Source organism: Pithys albifrons, chromosome 22, assembly GCF_047495875.1.
Source record: "Pithys albifrons albifrons isolate INPA30051 chromosome 22, PitAlb_v1, whole genome shotgun sequence".
NCBI classification, from domain to species: Eukaryota; Metazoa; Chordata; class Aves; order Passeriformes; family Thamnophilidae; genus Pithys; species Pithys albifrons.
Window position 1 is genome coordinate 3,167,881 of NC_092479.1, and position 27,194 is coordinate 3,195,074.

Below are 27,194 nucleotides of genomic sequence, written 5' to 3' on the forward strand. Positions count from 1 at the left end.
CTGTGTTTCTCCAGTTTTCCCACCCAGCTCCTGAGCTGGTCCAACATCACATTACACTTAATTAAATCTCCTCCATTGTCATGGCTCATAACAGAATCTCACTGATTTTAACCCATATTCTGCTTCCCTGCCTGTCTCCTCTGAGGGCTTTGGAGGAGAATATTTGTGGAAAGACTATAAATTCATGGAATCATAGAATAGAATCAAGGAATCAGCTGGGTTGGAAGAGACCTCTGAGATCATCAAGTCCAACCCTTGATCCAACCCCACTGTGATCATCAGCCCAGGGCACAGAGTGGGGCACAGAGAGGGGCACAGAGTGGGGCACTGAGTGCCATGGGGTGGTGATCACAGTGGGGTTGGATCAAGACATGGTGGATTCTCCATCCCTGGAGGTGTTTAAATGCCACGTCCTGCCTCACCTTGAACACCTCGAGGGTTGGAGAATCCACCCCCTCTCTGGGCAGCCCATTCCAATGCCTGAGCACTCTCTCTGCAAAGAATTTCTTCTTAATATCTAGCCTAAACCTCCCCTGGCAGAGCTTAAGCTGTGCCCTCTTGTCATAGAATCACAGAATCATAGAATGGATTGGGTTGGAAAAGACCTCTGAGATCATCAAGTCCAACCCTTGGGCCAACTCCAGTCCCTTTACCAGATCATGGCACTCAGTGCCACGGCCAAGCTCAGCTGAAAACCCTCCAGGGATGGGGAATCCACCCCCTCTCTGGGCAGCCCATTCCAATCCCTGAGCACTCTCTCTGCAAAGAATTTCCTCCTGATCTCCAACTTCAATTGCCCCTGGCAGAGCTTGAGCCCATCGTGCCCCCTTGTCCTATTGCTGAGTGCCTGGGAGAAGAGACCAACCCCCACCTGGCCAGAACTTCCCTTCAGGGAGTTCCAGACAGTGCTGAGGTCACCTCTGAGCCTCCTCTTCTCCAGGCTGAACACCCCCAGCTCTCTCAGCCTCTCCCCACAGCACTTGTGCTCCAGTCCCTTCTCCAGCCTCGTTGCTCTTCTCTGGACCCCGTGAAAAACCAGGCCATGGAATGGAAATGGCATTTTCCACCTCATGCCCAGGAGGGAGGTTGTAGACGGGCAGAAACTCTGATATCATTTTGCCTTTTAAATAAACCCCCAATTTCCTTGATTGCTTTGCCCCTGCCTGGCTCACCCGTGGTTCCCTCTGTGCCACCCCAGCAGTGACTCCAGCAGCAGCTCCAGCGACGAGTCCCCGGCGCGCTCGGTGCAGTCGACGGCCGTGCCGGCGCCCGCGGCGCAGCTGCTGCCGGCGCTGGAGAAGGATGAGCCCCGCAAAAGCTTCGGGATCAAGGTCCAAAATCTTCCAGTGCGCTCAACAGGTAAATAAATCCATCTGGGAAAGGGAAATGGGGGGAAAAGGTTGAATAACCTGTAGTGAGTTAAGTGACCTGTCTAGAATGGCAGCCACGCAATGATGGGATTGTCATCCCGCCCCTGCCGCGGTTCTGGTGTGAGTGGGAAAATTGCTTAATTAGTGGCCATCTTGGAGGAATCCTGCTGGTCCCAGCTCCGAGTCTTGGGCATTTGGGCACTCCCAGCTCCTGGAGCTGGTGCTTCCCAACAGCAATGTGGGTTTCCCCAGGGAAAAAAAATGAAGCGTCTCAATTTTTGCATTTAAAACTTGATATTGTTTAATCTCACCCTGCTTCAGTCATAGAATCATAGAATGGATTGGGTTGGAAAAGATCTCCAAGACCATCAAGTCCAACCCTTGGTCCAACTCCAGCCCCTTTACCAGATCATGGCACTCAGTGCCACAGCCAAGCTCAGTTGAAAAGCCTCCAGGGGTGGGGAATCCACCCCCTCTCTGGGCAGCCCATTCCAATCCCTGAGCACTCTCTCTGAAAAGAATTTCCTCCTGCTCTCCAACTTCAATTTCCCCTGGCAGAGCTTGAGCCCATCGTGCCCTCTTGTCCTATTGCTGAGTGCCTGGGAGAAGAGACCAACCCCCAGCTGGCCAGAACTTCCCTTGAAGGAGTTCCAGACAGTGCTGAGGTCACCTCTGAGTCTCCTCTTCTCCAGGCTGAACACCCCCAGCTCCCTCAGCCTCTCCCCATAGCACTTGTGCTCCAGTCCCTTCTCCAGCCTCGTTGCTCTTTGGCCCTGCTCCAGCCCCCTCAATTTCTTCTTTAATCCAAAAAGTTCATGGTTTTCTCCTGCAGTCTGAGTGCTTTTGAACACCCCTGAGCATATTTGTAGGGACAGTGGATATTGCATGGAAAACGATTCAGGAAACCTGTGCTGAGAACAGGAGAGATCCCACAGGAACAAACAGCCTGGGGTCAGTTGTGGGACAGCTGTGACAGGATGGGTGCAAAGCAGTGGCTGAACTGAAACCCCTGTTGGCCCTGTGAGCCTCACACCTCACATGGGGAGGCTCTCCCTGTGGCTTTTATTCCTGTCATACTCCTTGAAGGAACACAGTGCCAAGGTTATTATCCTGCAGATCCGAGACTGTGAGTCAAATTCTACAAGATCTGATGATTCTTCCTGGCTGTATTTCTGAACTGAGTGCTGTGTGACTCCAGTCTCCATCCCAGATGCCTCATCCCAGCCTTGGAAACCTGCTGGATGCAGTTTCCCTGTGGGATTATTGATGAAGCACCACTGTTTATTTCCTCTTTACCTGCAACTGGGTGTCTCTTAGAAAAAATAACCATCCAGTTTCTTGTGGTGTGTATTTTCTTGAGTTTAAAAATCCAGGCACAGTGAAAGGTCAGACAGAAACTTGGGACATTGGCAAAACTAACACCCCAAATTAAAAAGGGTGAGCACCAAGTTAAAGGGGGAAAGTCACATTTCAGAAGGACAATCAAAGTCTTCGTGTCTTACATGGTAAAAATTACAGGACTAATGTTTTTTTGCTGGTTTAGATACAAGCCTTAAAGATGGACTTTTCCATGAATTCAAGAAGTACGGGAAGGTGACGTCGGTGCAGATCCACGGCGCGTCCGAGGAGCGCTACGGGCTCGTGTTCTTCCGGCAGCAGGAGGACCAGGAGAAAGCACTCAATGCCTCCAAAGGAAAACTTTTCTTTGGCATGCAGATTGAAGTCACAGCCTGGATAGGACCAGGTGGGTCCATGCCCTTCGCCCATGGGATGTGGAGCAGCTCTGGGCGTGTTCGGGGGCTGTTGTGAAGAGCCAGAGTAGGAGTAGGAAACAGACTTTAGAGGAACTGGGAAAACACACCAGAATAAATTCTAGAGCAAGAGTGGGCGCTCTGAGGGAGAGAGTTCCAGCATTAAACCTCAGAGAAGGAAGCCTGCCATGCTCCCAAACACTGGGATCTGCTGAAGGAATGATCTCTCTGCCATGTCTTGCTGGAGCAGAAGCCAGTGGGTGGTGTAGGCACAGCACTGAGTCCTCATTATGTCTCTGAGTCCTCGTTAACAGCCTCGTTATGTCTCCTGTTAATGATGGCTGTGTTCTTGAGGCTGTGGCAGCACAGCCCATGTGACTGACCAGTGAGAGCTGCAGCCCAGAGCACGTGGTGGAATTCTCAGTCTGCACTTCAATGGCTTCTTTAAAAATTGATCTGTGAAAACAAACCCCTGCCACGTGCTCTTCCCCACGTGCTGTTCCCCACGTGCTGTTCCCCACGTGCTGTTCCCCACGAGCTGTTCACCACGTGCTGTTCCCCACCTGCAGGGGAGCCTTACTGGAAATCATAAAACATGCTGAAAGGGTGAATTTCCAGAGGAGCAGCTCCCTTTCACCTGAGGATGCTCAGATTGTTCAGTGGGACTGTTATGGGTTCAGAGACTGTTACAGAGATTTCAAATCACACATAAATAACAAGTCAGAAGTGAAATACTGTGTGTTTTGTCAAAAGCAGTGGTTGCTCTTGCTCAGATCAGGAAGGAGACTTGGGCAAACCAACATGAACCAAACCCACATGAAAAGCACCTTCTGGGCATTACAAATCTCCTGCTCTCTTTGATTGCAGAAACAGAAAGTGAGAACGAGTTCCGTCCTTTGGATGAAAGGATAGATGAGTTTCACCCAAAAGCAACGAGGACTCTGTTCATTGGCAACCTGGAGAAAACAACCACCTACCACGACCTCCGCAACATCTTCCAGCGCTTCGGGGGAATAGTGGTATGTGAGCTGTGCCCTGGGTGGGCTGGCACTGACCTGGGAGATGCCAGGATTGGGTCTGGGTCTGTCAGTCTTCCTGCAGTAACCTGGGTCATTCTTCTGGCTGGAATATCTGTGAAAGCTTTTCTTTGCATTCAGAGTTCAGCACATGTATATTGAGGGGTAACTTAGTGGTAAAAACAGTGCTAGGAGTGTTTGCAAGGAATGTCTCTCCTGGTGCTTCTCTCCTGGTTATTCTTCCCTGGTAGTTCCTCTCCTTGCTGTTCTCTCCTGGTAGTTCTCCTGGTTATTCTCACCTGGTAATTCTCTCCTGGTAATTTCCTCCTGGTAGTTCTGTCATGGTAGTTCTGTCCTGGTAATTCTTCCCTGGTAGTTCTCTCCTGGTTATTCTGTCCTAGTAGTTCTTTCCTGGTAATTCCCTCCTGGTAATTCCCTCCTGGTAGTTCTCTCCTGGTAGTTCTCTCCTGGTAGTTATTTCCTGGTAGTTCTCTTCTGGTTATTCTCTCCTGGTAATTCTCTCCTAGTAGTTCTCTCCTGGTTGTTCTCTCCTGGTTGTTCTCTCCTGGTTATTCTCTCCTGGTAGTTCTCCCCTGGTTATTCTCTCCTGGGTAGTTCTCTCCTGGTAATTCTTCCCTGGTAGCTCTCTCCTGGTTATTCTGTCCTAGTGGTTCTCTCCTGGTGGTTCTGTCCTGGTTATTCCCTCCTGGTAGTTATTTCCTGGTTGTTCTCTCCTGGTAGTTCTCTCCTGGTAATTATTCCCTGGTAGATCTCTCCTGGTTGTTCTCTCCTGGTTGTTCTCTCCTGGTTGTTCTCTCCTGGTTGTTCTCTCTTGGTAATTCTTTCCTGGTAGATCTCTCCTGGTTGTTCTCTCCTGGTTGTTCTCTCCTGGTTATTCTCTCCTGGTGGCTCCCAGCATGTGGAGAAAAGCCTGACAGGGTCTTTGGGATGTGTTGTTTTCATGTTCAATCACTACAGCTGTGTGAATCTCGGGATTCCTGCTGATTTCTGGAACAAAGACTTGGGTTGGTGTCCATGGAGAGGGGGATGGAGCAGATGGATCAGTGGTGGCATGTGGGGGTTTGGGTTTCCAGCTGAGAGGGAGGATCTGGATGAAGCAGAGCAACATCAGCCCCCTCTGCTCTGCTCACACCACTTCCTATCGAGTCATATCAACGTTGCATCGAAGAGAAATTTTCCAGAAAAGTGGTGTAACTATCCATAGTTTAATTAATTTTCACAAGGGCATGGAGTGACAGGAGAAGGGGGGGAGGGCCTTAAGCTGAAAGAGGGCAGGGTTAGTTGGGATATTGGGAAGAAATTCCTCCCTGTGAGGGTGGGCAGACCCTGGCACAGGTTGGGCAGAGAAGCTGTGGCTGCCCCATCCCTGGGAGTGTCCAGGGCCAGGTTGGACAGGGCTTGGAGCAACCTGGGACAGTGGAAGGAGCAAAGTGGGTGGGATGGGATGGACTTTAAGGTCCTCCCAGCCCAAACCATTCTGGGATTCATTCTATGATTTCTGTTGAATCTGGGCTTCAGCACTGGCAGTGCCTGTTCTCTTTGGAGCTGTGGCTGCCTGAGAACGTGCTGTGCCTCCTTCACTGCTCTGAGCTGTGTCTGTAACCACTGAGAATCACTCACACCCCCCAGAACCCCATTCCTGCTCCCCACCAAAAGAAGGGCAGTTGTGTTTCCACGTACCATGTGGACAGACACAAGCCCCTCATTTTATGGTGTCTGGCAGCCCTTGTGCCTCCAGCCTGCACTGCAGCCTTGACATCAGAGCTGATTTATGCATTCCTGCCATGTCTGTGGCTTTTCCAGCGTTACAGAGCAGAGCTCTGCTGATAGAGATGCTTATCAGTGGCAGTGCAAATTGCCCTTTGTGTGCTGTGCCTGCCCTGTCAGCGTTATTATTAATGGCTCAGAGTGGGGCAGCAGCTCTACCCTGCAGTGTCCAGGAACTCTTGGAAGCTCAGGTGCAGAAGGGACCAGCTTTAGAACCTTTCAGAGGGGTAATGAGCACAATAAGGATATTTTATTTGCCTGTCAGAAGGAATTGCTTGCCCAGGGTGAGTGGTCAAGTATAATTTGCTGTGGTTGTAGTTGTGCTACTTCAGACACTTGGAGGTGGAGTTTCCTATTAGTATTCCACTTAAATCGTTAGGCCAAGGCTGTAGGAATTTAATAGTTGTGTAAATCTCCCTGTTTACTTCTGTTTTCCCAGATAAAGAGCTCTTGGGTGAGACCATATCAAAGTGCTGCCTTGTCCCTAAATTTATTAACCATGAAATTAGGCTGTCCTGGAACATTTGTGCTCAGACCCATGTGTGGCTCTCAAAGGCAGCTCCTGCTATTCCAACAGACAAAGCCAAACTCTCCACCTCCTGTTTTCACTTCAGAATGACTCATAATGTCATGAGTTTGTTCAGAGGCTTTGGGTGCATTTCCAGTGCAAGTGCTGAGCTTGTTTGTTAACCAAATGTCAGCTCCAGGCTTGCTGGGTTTTCAAATCCATGAAAATCAGCCTTCACTGGGCTTTGGGAGCCTCTGGCTGCTCTTGAGGATGGGAAGTGGTGGCTTGGGATCAAACAGCAGCAGTGATGGAGGTTGGGGATCTTTCCTGCCTTTGCCATGAGCCAGGCTGGCTCAGGGGATGAGTCCAGCATCACTCTGTGTTTCTGGGAACAGGATGGATCATGTTTGTTTGGAAAGGAAGCCCTGATTGGCTCAGAGATGAGGATCAAGCAGGTTGTTTTCTCTTGAGCGAAAATTAATCTGTATTTGTTTGATCCTGAATTGTCTCTTCTTGATGCAGCATTAGCACCAGCCTAAAGCTGGTGTTTGTTCATCAGGTCAGGCTTTAGTTCTGTGGGGCTGGATTTTAAATCTGTGTGCTGAGGAGCTTTCCCTGCCTCAGTATGGATTTAGTTTCGAGATGCAGCAGAACAGTGAAGTTTCAACTGTCTCCTATTGTTTAAATGTGAAGAAAATATTAATTGAAGAGCTTTCCGTGCCATGTGTGTCTCCAGAAGGAAGCCCTGTGGGATGGGATTGGCAGTGCTGACTGTGGGTTGTTGTATTTTGTGTTTGTCCCCAGGACATTGACATTAAGAAGGTGAACGGGGTCCCTCAATATGCCTTCCTGCAGTACTGTGACATTGCCAGTGTGTGCAAAGCCATAAAGAAGATGGATGGGGAATATCTTGGAAACAACCGGCTCAAGGTAAAGAAATCCTCCCATGGGTTGTGTCCTTGTTCCTGCTGGTCCCAGCATTGCTCTGCAGCAGGATGGGTGGCAGTAGGATGGGTTTTAATGTGAAATCCTCCCATGGGTTGTGTCCTTGTTCCTGCTGGTCCTGGCATTGCTCTGCAGCAGGATGGGTGGCAGTAGGATGGGTTTTAATGTGAAATCCTCCCATGGATTGTGTCCTTGTTCCTGCTGGTCCCAGCATTGCTCTGCAGCAGGAGAGGTGGTGGCAGTAGGATGGGTTTTAATGTGAAATCCTCCCATGGATTATGTCCTTGTTCCTGCTGGTCCCAGCATTGCTCTGCAGCAGGATGGGTGGCAGTAGGATGGGTTTTAATGTGAAAACCTCACATGGATTATGTCCTTGTTCCTGCTGGTCCCGGCATTGCTCTGCAGCAGGATGGGTGGCAGTAGGATGGGTTTTAATGTGAAATCCTCCCATGGATTGTGTCCTTGTTCCTGCTGGTCCCAGCATTGCTCTGCAGCAGGATGGGTGGCAGTAGGATGGGTTTTAATGTGAAATCCTCCCATGGATTGTGTCCTTGTTCCTGCTGGTCCCAGCATTGCTCTGCAGCAGGATGGGTGGCAGTAGGATGGGTTTTAATGTGAAATCCTCCCAGGGATTGTGTCCTTGTTCCTGCTGGTCCCAGCATTGCTCTGCAGCAGGAGAGGTGGTGGCAGTAGGATGGGTTTTAATGTGAAATCAGATTAGGGTGATGCTTCCAGTCACCACCTAACTGGGATTGATCAGCATCTTTCTCAGCGGAGCCCTGGGATGGAGCACTCGGGGACTGACATTCCCGGAGTCTGTGCCGGGAATCCGTCCCACTGCCTGTGACAAACAGAGGCTGTGGGGCCCCAGAGCTGTCAACCTGTCACTTCCCAGAAATTCAAACCCTCCAAGAACCAAATGTTGTCAAACACAGTGTTTGTTTAAACATGCAGAATTATTTCCATTAATTGCTCTTTGATTTTTGTCTTGCACCTGCGCGAGTCGCTAATTTTAGAAAATCCACACAAGCAGCAGCTTTCTCCAGATAGCTCTTTAATTAGGGCGGGCTCTGCTGGGGGAGTTTAACCCTTGTGCTGATGGATGTTTTGCCCTTCTGTGTCCAGCTGGGGTTTGGGAAGAGCATGCCCACGAACTGCGTGTGGTTGGACGGGCTCTCCACCAACGTCACGGATCAGTACCTGACCCGGCACTTCTGCCGCTACGGGCCCGTGGTGAAGGTACGTGGCAGCTCTGCCCTCTGCCCTGCACTTGTTCCTGTCTTCCTTCCTCCCATCCTGTCCTTTCAACCCCACTGTCCAGGGCTGGATAGCTCAGGTAGAAACGTTCTCTCCCAGGTGGAATTTGGCTGATGTGGAGCAGTCGCTTCTGGGGTTTGAGAACAACAACAACAAAAAAATTGCTTGGAATGAGCCAAGATAGTGAGTTTTGGAAACCATTTGTTGCTCTTGTGCAGTGCAGTCTCTCCCCAACAAAATCTCTTAAAGATTAGTCAAACAGCAGTTCTAATTATGTAGTTGCTCATACTTGCTAATTACATAATTAGACATAACTATTTTTTTTCAATCAGACCAAAAAAAAGACTTTTTTAAAGCAGTTCAAAAGACCAAAAAATTACTTTTTAAAAGCAGTTTGGAAAGAGCACATGAAAGCAGAGAGAAAGTCAACGATGGTGCAACACATTCCCCAGTGGGGACAGTGCAAGTGATTTATCATGTGCTTAAACTGGAGCCTGGGAGTTGTCCCCTGTGTTTTTATTGGACAGGAATGAGCTTCGAGTTAAGCAACGTGTGTGAATCTTCCCAAGATGAGGGTCTTGCCTCCCTGAGGGATTTCTGTGGGTTTGTGTTGCAGCTTTGACTTTCCTTATTGTAGCTGTTGTCGCTTGAATCATAAATTTATGCTGGTAAAGGAAGGGAATGTTTGGAAATTGGGTGTTTAGGAAGTGACCAGTGGTACTGCAGGCTGATAAAAAAAGCTGGTTCCACTTGGGGATCAAACGTTCCCTTGGGATTCCCTTTACCTTTTTTCCCCCCTAAAACACATTGGAAATTTTTCCAAAAGAATCTGAAAGTACACAAAGAGAAACCACGAAACTCAGTCACTAAAGAAAAAGCATAAAAAGTAAAACACAGAAAAACAAAATAAAGGCATAATATACCTCAAGCCACAATATCCACAATTCAAAGCAGTCCCGTGTCCTTGGATTGTCTCTTCATTCCAATATGCCTCATCAGAAAAGCCTGGAAATTCACCTTGCTAAAAATGATCTCCTTCCCGGTATCCTCATGACTTAGGATTTTGTTGGGACTGACATGAAGTCCTGTGGATGAGGCTCTTATTTGGTTTTTGTTTTGTTTTTTTGTTTTTTACAGGTGGTGTTTGACCGTTTAAAAGGCATGGCCCTGGTTCTCTACAATGAGATTGAATATGCACAAGCAGCTGTAAAAGAGACCAAGGGGAGGAAAATCGGTGGGAATAAAATTAAGGTGTGCAGAGTGACCTCCAGAGGGGGCAAAAGGGGCAAAAAAGAGAGAAAAAAAAATTGCATTTAGGCCTTCCCCCTTAAACACTGGCATTGCAGACTCAAGGAATTCTTAGTGGGAAACACATCCCAGATGCCAAAGGCTTGAAGTTGTGTTTTGTGCTTGGCTTGTCAAGGTGTCAGGGACTTGTTCTTTAGAGCCTTTTCCAGCATTCTGCTGTTTGTTTCGCTGCACTTGTCTCTCTGAGCTCCTGAGTGTTGGTGTCCGTGTTCCTGCCTCCTTTACCCCAATCCAAGGCAAACTTTTGTCTGTTTTCATGTTGAAAAGGGGGAATCTGAGGGTTTGAGTTCCCCTGGGATGCCACAGGCTGCTCTCCAGGCTCTTGGCCTGTGCTTGTGGGTGCAGCAACCCAACCTGCAATCATGGATTCATGGCATGGTCTGGGTTGGAAGGGGCCTTAAAGATCATCTTGTCCTTCCTTCCAACAGATTCTTTAAAAGAATTAAAAACATTACTTTAAAAAACCCTTTTATTCCTGGTGCAACACTTGGCATTTACAGGGATAGCTTGAATTTGAGTGAACATGTACCTGTCCTGACTGCCCCATCAGTGCCACTGAGTGGGGACAGGAGGTGTCAGCCAACCCTCTGGATCACCTTCCTCCTGCCCCTTTCTCCTCTCCTACAGAGTGGGCAGGGATGTCACACCTGATCTCAGCTGGGGTTTAACTCCACAAGTCCCCCAGAATCACAGAATCATAGAATGGATTGGGTTGGAAGAGACCCCTGAGATCATCAAGTCCAATCCTTGATCCAACCCTACTGTGATCACCAGCCCAGGGCACAGAGTGCCCTGGGCTGGTGATCACAGTGGGGTTGGATCAAGATGTGGTGGATTCTCCCTCAGTGCCACATCCACAGAATCACAGAATGGATTGGGGTGGAAAAGACCCCTGAGATCATCAAGTCCAATCCTTGATCCAACCCTACTGTGATCACCAGCCCAGGGCACAGAGTGCCCTGGGCTGGTGATCACAGTGGGGTTGGATCAAGATGTGGTGGATTCACCCTCAGTGCCACATCCACAGAATCACAGAATGGATTGGATTGGAAAAGCCCTCTGAGATCATCAAGTCCAACCCTTGGTCCAACTCCAGTCCCTTTACCAGATCATGGCACTCAGTGCCACGGCCAAGCTCAGGTTCAAACCCTCCAGGGATGGGGAATCCACCCCCTCTCTGGGCAGCCCATTCCAATCCCTGAGCACTCTCTCTGCAAAGAATTTTTTTCTGCTCTCCAACTTCAATTTCCCCTGGCAGAGCTTGAGCCCATCGTGCCCCCTTGTCCTATTGCTGAGTGCCTGGGAGAAGAGACCAACCCCCAGCTGGCCACAACTTCCCTTCAGGCAGTTCCAGACAGTGCTGAGGTCACCTCTGAGCCTCCTCTTCTCCCAGGGCTGGGAATTGAATATCTTGGACTTCTGGTTGGATTTCAGTCACCTTTACATGCAGGAAAATGTGTAAAGTTTCATACCTTGTGTGGGTCTTGCTGCTTAATGACTTTGGAAAAAGCAACACCCTCAACATCCGTGTCTGTGGTTGCTCACAGGACTGGGCTGATTTAAAAGGAATTGAAAGTGGAATGTTAAAAATATTGCAGTGTGTGACATACATGGAGTGGAATCATCCTAATCCTTCATTTTTTGCATTACTTACACCATTAGCTCTTAATATTGTCAGTGGTAGAAACCCCCAGCCCTTGGAGCAGCTGGAACAGAGAGCTGCAATTCAGGGACTTGGCCCTTTCCCTGCTCCATAACCCTGGACAAACACCATGGAATGTTCCAGAGTCCCCATCCTGAGCTACCGTGGCAGCACCTGGAGATAAAAGGGATTCTGGGACTGGCCTGGCATCAAAAATGGCACTACCATGATAAGGGTTATGAACTATCCCCCCATTCCCAGTCCTGCTCCCCCCCAGCCTGCAGCAGGCAGGGAATGTTGGCAGGGAATGTTGGCAGGGAATGTTGGCAGGGAATGTTGCAGGGAATGTTGCAGGGAATGTTGGCAGGGAATGATGGCAGGGAATGATGGCAGGGAATGTTGCAGGGAATGTTGGCAGGGAATGTTGGCAGGGAATGTTGCAGGGAATGATGGCAGGGAATGATGGCAGGGAATGATGGCAGGGAATGATGGCAGGGAATGTTGCAGGGAATGTTGCAGGGAATGATGGCAGGGAATGTTGGCAGGGAATGATGGCAGGGAATGTTGGCAGGGAATGATGGCAGGGAATGATGGCAGGGAATGTTGGCAGGGAATGTTGGCAGGGAATGTTGCAGGGAATGTTGGCAGGGAATGTTGCAGGGAATGATGGCAGGGAATGTTGGCAGGGAATGTTGGCAGGGAATGATGGCAGGGAATGTTGCAGGGAATGATGGCATGGAATGTTGGCAGGGAATGTTGGCAGGGAATGATGGCAGGGAATGTTGGCAGGGAATGTTGGCAGGGAATGATGGCAGGGAATGTTGCAGGGAATGATGGCAGGGAATGTTGCAGAGAATGATGGCATGGAATGTTGCAGGGAATGATGGCAGGGAATGTTGCAGGGAATGTTGCAGGGAATGATGGCAGGGAATGTTGGCAGGGAATGATGGCAGGGAATGATGGCAGGGAATGTTGCAGGGAATGTTGCAGGGAATGATGGCAGGGAATGTTGGCAGGGAATGATGGCAGGGAATGTTGGCAGGGAATGATGGCAGGGAATGATGGCAGGGAATGTTGGCAGGGAATGTTGGCAGGGAATGATGGCAGGGAATGTTGGCAGGGAATGTTGGCAGGGAATGATGGCAGGGAATGTTGGCAGGGAATGTTGGCAGGGAATGATGGCAGGGAATGATGGCAGGGAATGTTGGCAGGGAATGATGGCAGGGAATGTTGGCAGGGAATGTTGGCAGGGAATGATGGCAGGGAATGTTGGCAGGGAATGTTGGCAGGGAATGATGGCAGGGAATGATGGCAGGGAATGATGGCAGGGAATGTTGGCAGGGAATGATGGCATGGAATGATGGCAGGGAATGTTGGCAGGGAATGATGGCAGGGAATGATGGCAGGGAATGTTGCAGGGAATGATGGCAGGGAATGATGGCAGGGAATGTTGCAGGGAATGATGGCAGGGAATGATGGCAGGGAATGTTGGCAGGGAATGATGGCAGGGAATGATGGCAGGGAATGTTGCAGGGAATGATGGCAGGGAATGATGGCAGGGAATGTTGCAGGAAATGTTGCAGGGAATATTGGCAGGAAATGTTGCAGGGAATGTTGGCAGGGAATGTTGGCAGGGAATGATGGCAGGGAATGTTGGCAGGGAATGTTGGCAGGGAATGATGGCAGGGAATGTTGCAGGGAATGTTGGCAGGGAATGTTGGCAGGGAATGTTGCAGGGAATGTTGCAGGGAATGTTGCTGGGAACATTGCAGGGAATGTTGCAGGGAATGTTCTGTGGCTGAACCTGCTTTTCCCCTTTGTTTTCCAGGTGGACTTTGCCAATCGGGAGAGTCAGTTGGCATTTTATCATTCCATGGAGAAAACGGGTCAGGATATCAGAGACTTCTATGAAATGCTGGCAGAGAGGAGGTATCAGTGTCTTCATCAGCTTTTTATTCTTCCAGCTTCTTCTTAAACCTTCATCTTAAACCTTCTTACAATCATCATCATCACATCATCATCATCACCATCATCATCATCACCATCATCACCATCAAACATCATCTCGTTTCTTCAGGCCATAATTCTTAAACCACCACTTGGTTTTGTTCCTTTAACCTTATTTTTCTTACTTTTACTAACAACATTTCACCATTTTTTAAATACTTTTACCTTTTCACTGATTTTTTAGAAAAATTTAGGTCAGGCTTAACCTGTGCAGATTAAGGCAGGTGGGATCTCACACATCTGAATGTAGCTGCTTCCTTTAACTTTTTGTTCCTTTAACCTTATTTTTTTAAGTTTTACTGAAAACATTTCAGCACTTTTAAAATGTTATTTTTTACTTTTCACTGTTTTTTAAAACAGATTTAGGTCAGGCCTAAACTGTGCAGACTGAGACAGGCAGGATCTCACACATCCAAGTGTAGCTGGTTCCTTTAACCTTATTTTTTTAAGCATGTATTTCTTTAATCTTATTTTTTAAGTTTTACTGACAACATTTCAGCATTTTTAGTTGGTTTTTTTTTTTACCTTTTCATTATTTTTTTAAAATAAACTTAGGTCAGGCCTAAACTGTGCAGATTAAGGCAGGTGGGATCTCACACATATGAATGTAGCTGGTTCCTTTAACCTTATTTTTTTAAGTATTTTTAATCTTATTTTTTAAGTTTTACTGACAACATTTCAGCCTTTTTAATTTTTTTTTTACCTTTTCATTATTTTTTTAAAATGAACTTAGGTCAGGCCTAAACTGTGCAGATTAAGACAGGTGGGATCTCACACATATGAATGTAGCTGGTTCCTTTAAGTTTGAGTTTCTTAAACCTTAGTTTTGAAATTTTACTAACAACAGTTCAGCATTTTCTTTACCTTTTTGCAATTTTTTTTTAAAGCAGATTTAGGTCAGGCCTAAACTGTGCAGGTTAAGGCAGGTGGGATCTCACACATCCAAGTGTAGCTGCTTCCTTTAACCTTCTTTCTATGTGTTTCTTTAATCTTATTTTTTAAGTTTTACTGACAACATTTCAGCCTTTTTAAAATTTTTTTTTTTTTCACTATTTTTTGAAACAGATTTAGGTCAGGCCTAAACTGTGCAGATTAAGGCAGGCAGGATCTCACACATCCAAGTGTGGCTGGTTCCTTTAACCTTATTTTTTTAAGTATTTTTAATCTTATTTTTTAAGTTTTACTGACAACATTTCAGCATTTTTAGTTGTTTTTTTTTTTTTACCTTTTCATTATTTTTTTAAAATAAACTTAGGTCAGGCCTAAACTGTGCAGATTAAGGCAAGCAGGATCTCACACATCCAGTGTATCTGGTTCCTTTAACCTTCTTTCTATGTGTTTCTTTAATCTTATTTTTTAAGTTTTACTGACAATATTTTAGCATTTTTTATTTTTTACTTTTTCACTATTTTTTGAAACAGATTTAGGTCAGGCCTAAACTGTGCAGATTAAGGCAGGCAGGATCTCACACATTCAGTGTAGCTGCTTCCTTTAACCTGACTTTTTAAGTTTTATTAATAACAATATTTCAGCATTTTTCACTATTTTATTAATGCAGATTTAGGTCAGGCCTAAACTGATTCTGAGACAGGCAGATCTCACACATCCATGTGGCTGGTTCCTGGCTGGTTCCTGGTTGGTTCCTGGTTGGTTCCTGGCTGGTTCCTGGCTGGTTCATGGCTGGTTCCTGGCTGGTTCCTGGCTGGTTCATGGCTGGTTCCTGGCCGGTTCCTGACTGGTTCCTGGCCGGTTCCTGGCCGGTTCCTGGCCAGTTCCTGACTGGTTCCTGACTGGTTGCTGGCTGGTTCCTGGCAGGTTCCTGGCCGGTTCCTGGCTGGTTCCTGACTGGTTGCTGGCTGGTTCCTGGCAGGTTCCTGGCCGGTTCCTGGCTGGTTCCTGACTGGTTCCTGGCTGGTTCCTGACTGGTTGCTGGCCGGTTCCTGACCGGTTCCTGGCCGGTTCCTGGCTGGTTCCTGGCCAGTTCCTGGCTGGTTCCTGGCCGGTTCCTGGCCAGTTCCTGGCCGGTTCCTGGCTGGTTCCTGGCTGGTTCCTGGCCGGTTCCTGGCCAGTTCCTGGCTGGTTCCTGACTGGTTCCTGGCCGGTTCCTGACCGGTTCCTGGCTGGTTCCTGGCCGGTTCCTGGCTGGTTCCTGGCTGGTTCCTGGCCTGTTCCTGGCCGGTTCCTGGCCGGTTCCTGGCTGGTTCCTGGCCAGTTCCTGGCTGGTTCCTGGCTGGTTCCTGCTCTCCTGCTGGGCTGGAGGTTCCAGTGTCTGTGGGATGGATCTGTGTTTTGGTGTCCGGTTTCTGTGCTGGGTCACCAGGACGGGGCTGGGGGTCCTTTGTCACCGCTGAGGAATGCAGAGAGCAGCTTATCTGCCTCAGAGCTCTGGCTGTGCTGGGGGTGTGAAACAGCCTGAGAAACTCGGGCAGAGCAGAACCTGCTCCTCCACCTGCCCCTGGGCAGCAGCTTAATCTGTTGCCTTGAGATAAGAGGAGAACAACAGCGAGGCTGTTTTTATTTTGGGTTTTTTTGACAGTGTGCTGTGTCGCTGCCCCTCAGCAGCAGCTTAATCTGTTACCTTGAGAAAAGAAGAAAACAGGAGGCTGCATTTTTATTTTGTTCTTTTTTTTTCTGACAGCAGCTGGAACCACAGTGCTCATTTTGTCCCTGCAGACCTGGCACAGAAACACTCCACATTTTGGGGCTTTTGTCCTCCACTGACTGAAAGAAACCTCTGTGTTTATTTGCCTTCCTTGTCAGGGCTCTGCAGTGCCCAGGACTCAGCCCAGCTGGTGCTACCTGGGGGCTACACAAGCCCAGTCTGCTCTTACAGCCAAGTGACACAGTGCAAAATGACCAGATTTAGAAGTGAGAAAGGCTTGGAAATTCAGGATTTACATAATGGAAATACAAGTGTGCCTTGCCCAGTCTTTGCCAGATGTTGGGATGTGCCAGCAATGAGCAGTTCCTTGGAAGTAGGTGGGATTCAGGCAAGAGAAGTGTGTTATTGGGTGGGTTTTAGCACACAGGAGGCAGGTGGGGTGGTCACAATTCTGAGCAGAAGGTTTATTTTACACATTAATCTGGATTTTCCCTTTGTGTCACTCTGCTCATAGTCACTGTGAGATCCTTGGGAATACAAACTGAAATGAGCTCTGCAGTGACTCTTGTAATTCTGCAGCTTCTGGTGGCCCTCACACTCCTCCTTGCAGTGATGCCGAGATTTCCACAAACCTCCTCTCAGGGTTGTAGTTAAATAGGATCCAAATGGAAAAAAAAACACTAAAAACCAGACAAAATCCCTGATGAATATTTTTAGCTTCACAGCTGCCTCTCACCACATCCCACTTCTCCTGCAGGGTGTGGTTTCTGTTTTCTGTGTTTTGCTGCTTTTTTGATTTTGTGTTTCTTAAAAGGTGGGAGCTGCCAGTTTTTAGCCCAAAACGTAACCTGTGAAGCCAAATAATCCTTTGTGGAATCCCAGAATCCCTGAGGTTGGCAAAGCCCTCCCAGACCCTGGAGCCCACCCTGTGCCCGATGCGCACCTTGGCAAAGCCCTCCCAGCCCCTGGAGCCCACCCTGTGCCCAATGCCCACCCTGGCAAAGCCCTCTGAGCCCCCGGAGCCCACCCTGTGCCCAATGCCCACCCTGGCAAAGCCCTCCCAGTCCATGGAGCCCACCCTGTGCCCGATGCCCACCTTGTCCCCCAGCCCAGAGCTCTGAGAGCCATGGCCAGTCCTGCCTTGGGCACCTCCAGGGCTGGACACTCCAACCCTCCCTGGGCAGCCCCTGCCAGTGCCTGCCCACCCTTTCCATGCAGCAATTCCTGCTGCTGTGCCCCCTGCCCACCCTTTCCAGGCAGAAATTCCTGCTGCTGTGCCCCCTGCCCATCCTTTCCAGGCAGCAATTCCTGCTGCTGTGCCCTCTGCCCACCCTTTCCAGGCAGCAATTCCTGCTGCTGTGCCCCCTGCCCACCCTTTCCAGGCAGCAATTCCTGCTGCTGTGCCCCCTGCCCCTGTCCTGGCCCAGCCTGAGGCCGTGCCCTCTTGTCCTGTCACTACTTGGGGGTAGAGCCCGACCCCCCCCCCCGGCTGCAGAGTGTGCAAAACCCTCTGGAATGGTGGAGGGTTTGGAGCTCCAGCTTTGTGCCACCTCCCTGCCATGTTCAGTGTTATAAATGACCTATTTTTGCCCTTTGGAGGTATCAAGATAACAACATTAATTGCTTGACTTGCTTTGCTGAATGAATTCACCTGACCTCATAAACAACCTGATATTTGTTGACTCGGGTTTACTGTAAATAGGTAATGCCAGCAAGTCACATGCAGCCAGAGAGCTAATTTTGGAATGAAGGGATCACTTACAGGGCTTAGGACCTTTAAAGAAATCTTGCTACCACTTTACTGCTTAGTAAGGCAGAGATTCCACCACTGAATTTTGATTTCACTCAGGTTTTCAGAGGTGGATCTCGGGTTCTGGAGATGGGGCTTCTTCACCCTGCCAGCCCCTGCATGAGTTGGTTTTTTTACCTTTGTTTCATGCAAGGTTTGAATTAGACCAAAATGAAGGAGTGAGTGTGGTGAAACAACACTGGGGGAGAGCTGTTATTAAATAACCAATTGGCTACTTTTGGTATTTGATCAGTTAACAAATTGTTTGGTCCACTGTGCAGGAGAGGGTGGACAAGGAGAAGTGCTTGGTGAGGAAGATAAAACTGGAAAAAGTAGAAAAGGAGGAAACAGGTTCATTGCCAGATTTCTGTGTGCAGCTGCCTGGATGCACATGGGGAGATAAGATCATAAAATGATTCCCTTACATGTGGATGTGACACTTGAGGTCGTGGTTTAATGGTGGACGTGGTGGTAGTGCTGGGTTGGTGGGTGATCTTAAAGCTCTTTTCCAGCCCTAATGATTCCATGATCTTTAAGGTCCCTTCCAACCCAAACCCCTCTTTCACTGTGTACAGACAGTGATAGACAGTCCATTGGTTGAGAAGGAGAACTAGAATCTGTTTATTCTTCTATTTAGCAGAGACGAGCGAAGAGGATCCTACGAATACGCCCCTGACCGTACTTACTACGAGACTGTTCGGACCCCGGGGACGTATCCCGAGGATCCTCGGCGAGAGTACCCGGCCCGGGGCAGGGAATTCTACGCCGAGTGGGATCCCTACCAAGGAGACTACTACGACCCACGATACTACGACGACCCGCGCGAGTACAGGGACTACCGGGGCGATCCCTACGAGCAGGACATCAGGGAGTACAGTTACAGGCAACGGGAGAGAGAGAGGGAGAGGGAACGGTTCGAGTCCGACCGCGACCGAGACCACGAGCGGAGGCCGATCGAGCGCAGCCAGAGCCCGACGCACTCGCGGCGCCCGCAGAGCCCCGGCGCGTCCCCGTCGCAGTCGGAGCGGCTGCAGAGCGACTCGGAGAGGAGGATTTACAGCCGGTCGTCGGATCGCAGCGGCAGCTGCAGCTCCCTGTCCCCCCCGCGGTACGACAAGCTGGACAAGGCCCGCGTGGAGCGATACGCCAAGAACGAGAAGGCGGAGAAGGAGCGCGTGTTCGAGCAGGAGAGGGTGGACAAGGAGAAGCGCTTGGTGAGGAAGGAGAAGCCGGAGAAAATTGAAAAGGAGAAGACGGAAAAGCAAAAACGGAAAGCAAAAATCCATTCGCCCAGCTCCCAGTCCTCGGAAACGGATCAGGAGAACGAGAGGGAGCCCAGCCCGGAGAAACTGAAGGGCAACAGTAAACAGAGCAAAGAGAGGGGTGACAAAGAAGGGACAGCGAAAAACCGCCTGGAACTGATGCCCTGCGTTGTGCTGACCCGCGTGAAGGAAAAGGAGGGGAAGGTTCTCGATCAGCCCACGCTGGAGAAACTGAGAGCAAAGCTGGATAATGACACTCTGAAATCCCCACTGCTCGAACAGAAGACCCAGACGTCTCAGGCTGAGCAGGCCAAGTCTGAGCAGTCTAAACTGGAACCTGTCAGAACCAAGGTACAGAAGGAGAAAGCCCTCGCCAGTCACATAGAAGTGGTGGATAAGGAGGGAAAAATGAAACCCAAAAAGCACTTGAAGACGGAGCAAACTTCCGAGGGGGCCAACGCGGTTGATTTAGACAAATTGGAGGCTCGTAAAAGGCGTTTTGCTGATGCGAATCCGAAGCCTGACAGGCAGAAGCTGGATGTGAAGCGGAGCAGCCAGGATGAGGAGGACGCACGGGTGGTTCTGAAAAAGCAGCTCGATCCAACGGCGTCATCCAGGGAAACGCCGATGTTAAGGGAAGGAGAGTTGGAGAGGAAGCCCCTGAGGAAGGAGATGCTTAAAAGGGAATCTAAAAAGCTCAAACTGGAAAGACTTATTCCTGTTACTAGTCCCAAAGAAATTCAGGACACTCTTAATGTTGGTGGGGTTGGCATGCGCCCCACCCTGGATCTGCAGGCGAGGCTGATGGAGGCACCTGATGAACCCGTGGAAGTTCAGGAACTCTCTACTAAAAAACTGAACCCGGTGAAACCCCAACACAAACAGGTCCAGCTGCTGGATGAGCAGGGAACGGAGAGAGAGGACACAAGGAAGAACTACTCTGGTCTTCCTGAAGAAACACCTGACCATAAACTCGGCCAAGAGAAAGCTCAGTCAGCTGACACGGAGGAGAAGATCGGCATCGACATCGACCACACGCAGAGCTACCGGAAACAAATGGAGCAAAGTCGCAGGTTGAAACAGCAGCTGGAAATGGAGATCGCCAAGTCGGAGAAGTTCGGCAGCCCAAAGAAAGATGTGGATGAGTATGAGAGGCGGAGCCTGGTCCACGAGGTGGGAAAACCTCCACAAGACGTCACCGATGACTCTCCGCCGAGTAAAAAGAAAAAGACTGACCAGTTTGACTTTGAAATTAGCACTAAAAGAGAAAGGAATTATAGAAGTTCTCGTCAGGTGAGTGAGGACTCAGAAAGGATGTCCTGTTCCCCGAGCATCAGACACTTCCCATTCCATGAGGATGACGACACACTCGATTCTCCAAGGCCAATGCTGTTAAAGGAAACCAAAGAGTCACCTAAAATAGAAGAAAAGGGTCTTTCATATTCCAACATGACTGTCAGGGAGGACTCGCTGAAATTCAATCCCTATGATTCCAGTAGAAGGGAGCAGATGGCGGAAATGGCTAAAATAAAGCTCTCGGTGCTGAGTTCTGAGGAAGACTCGAGCAGGTGGGAAGCCCAGGTGAAACAGGAGCCTGGGAGAGTCGACATCAGCTTTCCAAGCAGCATCGTCAAAAGAGACAGCATCCGGAAACGGTCCGTGCGGGACCTGGAGCCCGGGGAGGTGCCTTCGGATTCGGATGATGATGGCGAAAACAAGCCCCACTCCCCAAAAGCCTCATCCTTGTTAGAGAGTTCCAGGTTGTCTTTTTTATTAAGGGACAGAGAAGAGAAGTTACGTGAAAGAGAGGAAAGACTGTCCAGTTCCTTAGAAAGAAACAAATTCTACTCTTTTGCATTGGACAAGACAATCACACCTGACACAAAGGCCTTGCTAGAAAGAGCAAAATCCCTCTCTTCCTCCAGAGAGGAAAACTGGTCCTTTCTAGACTGGGATTCAAGATTTGCTAGTTTTAGAAACAATAAAGACAAAGAGAAGGTTGACTCAGCTCCACGACCTATTCCATCTTGGTACATGAAAAAGAAAAAAATCAGAACCGATTCCGAAGGCGGAAAACTGGATGATAAGAAAGAAGATCATAAAGAGGAGGAACAAGAGCGGCAGGAACTGTTTGCCTCTCGGTTTTTGCACAGTTCCATCTTCGAGCAGGACTCCAAGCGCCTGCAGCATTTAGAGAGGAAGGATGATGATCTGGATTTCATCTCTGGAAGGTTGTATGGCAGACAGTCTTCCTCCGACGGGACGAACAGCGCGGCTGATTTGGTGCAGGAGCCGGTGGTTCTCTTCCACAGCAGGTTTGTGGAGCTGACGCGAATGCAGCAGAAAGAAAAGGAGAAAGATCAGAAACCAAAGGAAGTGGAAAAGCAGGAGGATAAAGAAAACCGGCCCAAAACACCAGAAACAGTCCCTGATAGTAAAGAACCAGAACATAAAACTTCCTCAGCTGTGGGTCCCTCTTCGGTCACTGTCCTGCCGCAGGAACCGGCTCCGGTCGCTCCTGAGAAGGTGCTGAGCGAAAAGGTCCTGGTGGAACCGGCTTCTGTCAAAGAAGAGAAACCACCTGAAGCTGCTGCTGTAGCAGAGGAACAAAAACCTTTTCCTGAACTTACTGTTCCTGTCAAAATTGAACCTCCTGAGCAAACGGAACCTCCGCCGGTTGTGGAAGTGAGTAAAGAAGTTGTTGCTACGACCCTGACACCGGAGGAAGATGCTGTGGCAACAGAGCATCCTTCATACTTGGATACCAAACCTCCCACTCCTGGGGCTTCATTTTCCGATGCAGACATCAGTGTAGACCCAGAGCCTGAGGCTGCCCAGCTGCTTCCGCCTCCCCCCAAGCTAGTTCAGAAGTTGGATGAGGCTGTGGAACCCAAAGAGGAAAATCCTCCACCTTCTGCCAATGCCGATGCTGGTGTGAGTCAGAAGGTGGAGGCAGCTGCTGAGGTCCTGCCACCTGTTTCTGACAATGATATGGAAGTGGAACCTCCAGTGGTTGTAAAAGATAAGAAATCCTACAAGAGTAAGCGCTCCAAGACTCCTGTGCAGTCGGCGGCAGCCGCTGTCACAGAGAAGCCTGTGACGAGGAAGAGTGAAAGGATTGACCGTGAAAAACTGAAACGGTCGAGCTCTCCTCGTGGGGAGACCCAGAAACTTTCTGAACTGAAAGTGGAGGCAGAGAAGGTTTCAAGGAATGCTGCTAAATCCCCGAGTTCTGCTGCGGAGCCGGAAAACGTGGAGCCGAGCTTGCCCATAGGCCGGACCAGGCGTAGGAACGTGAGGTCGGTCTACGCTACCACGGGGGACAATGAAGGCCCATCTCCAGTGAAGGACTCCATGGAGGTCACTAGATCCACCAGGAAGAGAGGGGAAAAGGAACCCCAGGAAACGGTAACAACTGTTCCCACAACCCCCAGGAGGGGAAGACCTCCCAAAACCCGCCGTAAGCCAGAGGAGGACATCTCACCAATAAAGACTGAACCGGTACAGCAAGAGGTGGAGGAGGCTGAAAGTAAAGATGCTGTGGAAGCTCCGAAGCCTACAGAGGGCTGGAGATCTCCCAGATCCCAGAAGCTCACACATGGTCATTCATCAGCTGCTACCAGCCAACAGGGGAAGAAAGGGAAGAACGAACCAAAAGCTGATACTGCGGCTGAGTCCGAAGATGCTGCTGAGAGAAGCAGTCAGGAATTGAATGTTGGAGACAACAGCAATAAAGCTAAAGCTGCTGAGAAAGAGCCTGCAGTGAGCGAGCAGAAACGTGATCGGAAGGAACTGGATGTGGAGAAAAACCAGCTGGAAATCCCCACAGTTGAGATCGTTGAGAAGAAGCCAGTGCCTGAAAAGGTTACGAAATCCAAAAGGGGAAGGTACAAAAACACCAAAACCGTCGTCGATAAAGCGTCTGTGTGTCTCAAAAACGTGGAAATTCGGCTCAATGTGGATGAAGTCAAGGGTGCCTTGCGACCCGCGGAGGAGGAGGCAGAGCCTGTGGCGGTGTCGCCGCCCAAGATGAAGAGCCCCCCAAAAGAGGACATCTTGCCACCCCACTTTGCTAAGAATGAGGTAGAGGATTCATTCCCAGAAATGGAGAAGGAGGTGACGCGGGAGCCCAGGCAGTGCCCTGAGGCTGCCCAGCTGGCAAAGCAGATCGAGCTCGAGCAGGCGGTGGAGAACATTGCAAAGCTCACCGAGACTCCTCCGGCAATGGCTGCCTACAAAGAGCCCACGGCAGACGTGCCCGAGGTCCGTCAGGAGGAGGAGGCCGATAAACCCGCACACCAGGCGAGCGAAACGGAGCTGGCGGCAGCCATTGGCTCCATCATCAGTGACATTTCCGGGGAGATGGAAAGCTTCCCTGCACCCCCCACGTATCCCGCTGAATCGGAGGCCGAAATCCCCGCAGAGCCCTTGGTGTTGCCGTCACCTCGGGAGGAGATGGAGCCTGAGACAGATCAGGCAGTGAACAATATCCTGGAAACTGAGGCTGCCGTCGAGCCTGCGGTGCAGGCGGTGCCCGGCGCTGTGCCGCCGGCGTTGGACGCTGAGGGCAAGGAGTCCGAGGTGAGCTTCAGTGAGTCTTCCAACTCCGCACAGGAGGCCGAGACCCTGCAGGAGACTGAAGTGGCTCGGAAGGAAAAGGGCCGTCAGAAAACCTCTCGGCAGAGACGCAAGAAGAGCATGAGCAGGAAGGGCGATGTCACCGACGTCAACGCCTTCGAGCCAGAGAGGGTGCAGAGCAAGTCACCCCCTGCCAACGAGGTAAAGGCAAAACCTGAGGAGGCCTCAAAGGAGGAGAAGCAAATTAAGCCCCCAGTGTCCATGGAGCCAGTCACTTCCGACACCACCAAAGCTGCGGCCGCTGACGTCGTGGCTGTGCACGAGGCTGTGGCTGAGAGCAGCACCTCTCCAAAAGCGCCCGCCCCCGCCCCGGCTCCTCTGGACCTGGGCACCCCTCCAGTTCCCCTCGACGAGGGCAGTCAGAGCGGATTCAAGATACGGTCGCCCCTGGAGAACACTCCCATCACACCCCCGAGCGCCCCGAACGCAGCCCTGCCCGCCGTCCCCGTGGCCAAGCTGCCCACCCCAGTCCCCACCACCATCGTCCCCCTTCACTCCGGCACTGCCAAGGTGCCGGAGTGGATGGTCAGGCACGAGGAACCCCGTGCCCGTTCCACGCCCCCACCAGCTCTCCCGCCGGACACAAAGGCATCAGATATCGACACAAACTCCAGCACTTTGAGGAAGATACTCATGGAGCCCAAATACGTCTCAGCGACGAGCATAAGCTCCACACACGTGACAACAACGCACGCCGAGCCGGTGAGCGCGCCGTGCCTGGAGGAGGCACCTCTCCACCCCGCCGTGGAGGCCATCAAGCCGGTTTCCGAGGAGAAGCCGGCAGTTCCCGTCACCAATGCCTTGGATCCGCCGGTGGCTGAAGCGCCGGTGTTCAGTGAGAAGGAAAAGATCAGCACCGTGATTGCTCCCAAAGCCACTTCTGTCATCAGCAGGATGCCCCACAGCGTGGATCTGGAGGAGGCTCCCAGGATCACTCTGGTGAAACAAGCTCCCCAAACCCAGACCTGCCTTGTTAATGCTCCCTCACCGAAATTCAAGCAGAGGTCGAGCACAAATGATAACAGCAGGTTCCACCCGGGATCGATGTCCATTATCGAGGAGAGGCCTGTGGAGACTGGGTCCAGCCCAGGGCTGCGGGTGAACACCTCCGAAGGCGTCGTCCTCCTGAGTTACTCGGGGCAGAAGACGGAAGGCCCGCAGCGAATCAGCGCCAAGATCAGCCAGATTCCCCCAGCCAGCGCCGTGGACATCGAGTTCCAGCAGTCTGTGTCCAAGTCTCAGATTAAACAGGAGCCCATCACGCCATCTCAGCCGGCGCCCAAAAGCTCCCAGACCTCGGTGGGCTATGGGACTGTTTCCACCCACTCCTCGTTGGTGCTTGGAGCGCAGCCCTACAACACATCGCCCGTCATCTCCTCGGTGAAGCAGGAGCGCGCCGCGCTGGACAAGGCAGACGCGTCCCACCTCGCGGTGCAGGCTCCGGCATCGCAGCCTGGGAAGGTCCTCACGCAGACGGTCAACACTCCACCCGTACTGGTCCACAACCAGATGGTCGTGAACAAAAAACTGTCCGACCCGGCTGCTCTGAAGGTGGAGACCAAGACTCTGCAACCCTCCAACCTGAGTCCCGGAGTGAGTCCTCACCACCCTTCCCTCTCTGGGAAGATGCACTCGGAAGCAAACCACGTCAGCTCGGGACCCAGCACCCCGACCGACCGGGCCATCTCCCACCTGGGGGTCACCAAGCAGGAGCCGCACTCGCCGCGCACCAGCGGCCACTCGCCGTCGCCGTTCCCCCGCGCTTGCCATCCCGGCAGTACCTCGTCTCCGGCTCTGTCCAGCAGCACCCCGGTGATGCTGGCGCCGGGAATTCCCGTTCCTCAGTACATCTCCAGCATGCATCCCGAGCAATCCGTTATCATGCCCCCTCACAGCGTAACGCAGACTGTGTCCCTGGGCCACCTGTCCCAAGGTGAGGTGAGGATGAACACCCCTCCTCTCTCCGGCATCCCGTACGGCATCCGCCCGGAAGCGCTCCACTCGCCCCGCGCCGCTCTGCAGCCCCAGATGGAGATCAAACCCCAGCGCTCCAGCACGCCCCAGCCCGCTCCCATCCGGGACATCGTCATGCCCCCGCTGTCCTCGCAGCACCCCCCCGAGGAGGAGCTGCACTTCCACCACTCGGCCGTGTGCCGGGGCCCGGCGCCGGTGCAGTCGGACGTGCTGGTGATGCAGCCGGATTACCGCATGCACCCCGGCAGCATCCGGCTGGACCAGTACAACGTGCCGCGGGACGTCAGGATGATCATGCACCCGCACATGGCCGCCGTGGGCGAGCACCACTCGGAATCGCGGCAGTCCCGGACGCCCGAAGGCGCCGGGAAAACTCCCCCGGTCAGTAAGACCCCACAGCCCGGGAAAGAGACTCCCAAAGCCTCAGAAGGCAAGATGGCCCACTCTCCTCACAGCGAGGCGCGGCTGCTGAGCGTGCCCTCGGGCAGCCAGCTGCCCGGGCTGCCCCTGACGCAGCCCGTGGTGGTCCCACACGGCGTGCAGATCATGCATCCCGCCGGCAGCTCCTTCCACGACTACCGGTCCGTGTACGGCGACATGAGGAACTACCACACGGCACAGCTCGGGCACCCGCAGTTCCCCGGCGCCTCACCCATCGGGCTGCCCTCCCGGAGCATGACCCCCTCACAGGTGAGAAATGCTTTCTCCTTCTCCCTGGAGTCTGGAGCTCAGTTCTGTTTCAAATCTGGAGCTCAGTTCTGTCTTAAATCTGGAGCTCCGTTCTCCCTGGAGTCCGGAGTTCAGTTCCCCCTGGGATCTGGATCTCAGTTCTCCCTGGAGTCCGGAGTTCAGTTCCCCCTGGGATCTGGATCTCAGTTCTCCCTGGAGTCCGGAGTTCAGTTCCCCCTGGGATCTGGATCTCAGTTCTCCCTGGAGTCCAGAGTTCAGTTCCCCCTGGGATCTGGATCTGAGTTCTCCCTGGAATCTGGAGTTCAGTTCCCCCTGGGATCTGGATCTCAGTTCTCCCTGGAATCTGGAGTTCAGTTCCCCCTGGGATCTGGATCTCAATTCTCCCTGGAGTCTGGAGCTCAGTTCTCCCTGGAATCTGGAGTTCAGTTCCCTCTGGGATCTGGATCTCAGTTCTCCCTGAAATCTGGAGCTCAGTTGTCCCTGGGATCTGGAGCATTCTGAGCTAACTGCAGCCCTGGCACAGCTCTGTGTGGTCACAGGACCTTGCTTAGCTCTCTCTGGTTACTCTCCAGGCCCTGCCTAAGTTCACAGCACAAGAGGAGCTGGGTTTTTTATTGAAATGGGATTGGAATGCTGCTCAGAATCAG

At 51.2% G+C, this 27,194-nt stretch overlaps 1 protein-coding gene across 2 annotated transcripts in view; it reads left to right on the plus strand.

Moving 5' to 3' along the window:
• The window catches only part of SPEN (spen family transcriptional repressor), an 82,752-nt gene that overhangs the window by 48,476 nt on the left and 7,082 nt on the right, over positions 1-27,194 (plus strand). Inside the window, exons 4-11 of one of the 2 annotated variants that reach the window (XM_071575760.1) lie at positions 1,199-1,359; positions 2,914-3,114; positions 3,989-4,140; positions 7,238-7,363; positions 8,504-8,617; positions 9,773-9,886; positions 13,414-13,514; positions 18,621-26,547. In XM_071575760.1, coding sequence (XP_071431861.1) covers positions 1,199-1,359; positions 2,914-3,114; positions 3,989-4,140; positions 7,238-7,363; positions 8,504-8,617; positions 9,773-9,886; positions 13,414-13,514; positions 18,621-26,547 — 8,896 coding nt within the window. The remainder of the gene's footprint in view (positions 1-1,198; positions 1,360-2,913; positions 3,115-3,988; positions 4,141-7,237; positions 7,364-8,503; positions 8,618-9,772; positions 9,887-13,413; positions 13,515-18,620; positions 26,548-27,194) is intronic. The other variant, XM_071575761.1, reaches the window with a different exon arrangement.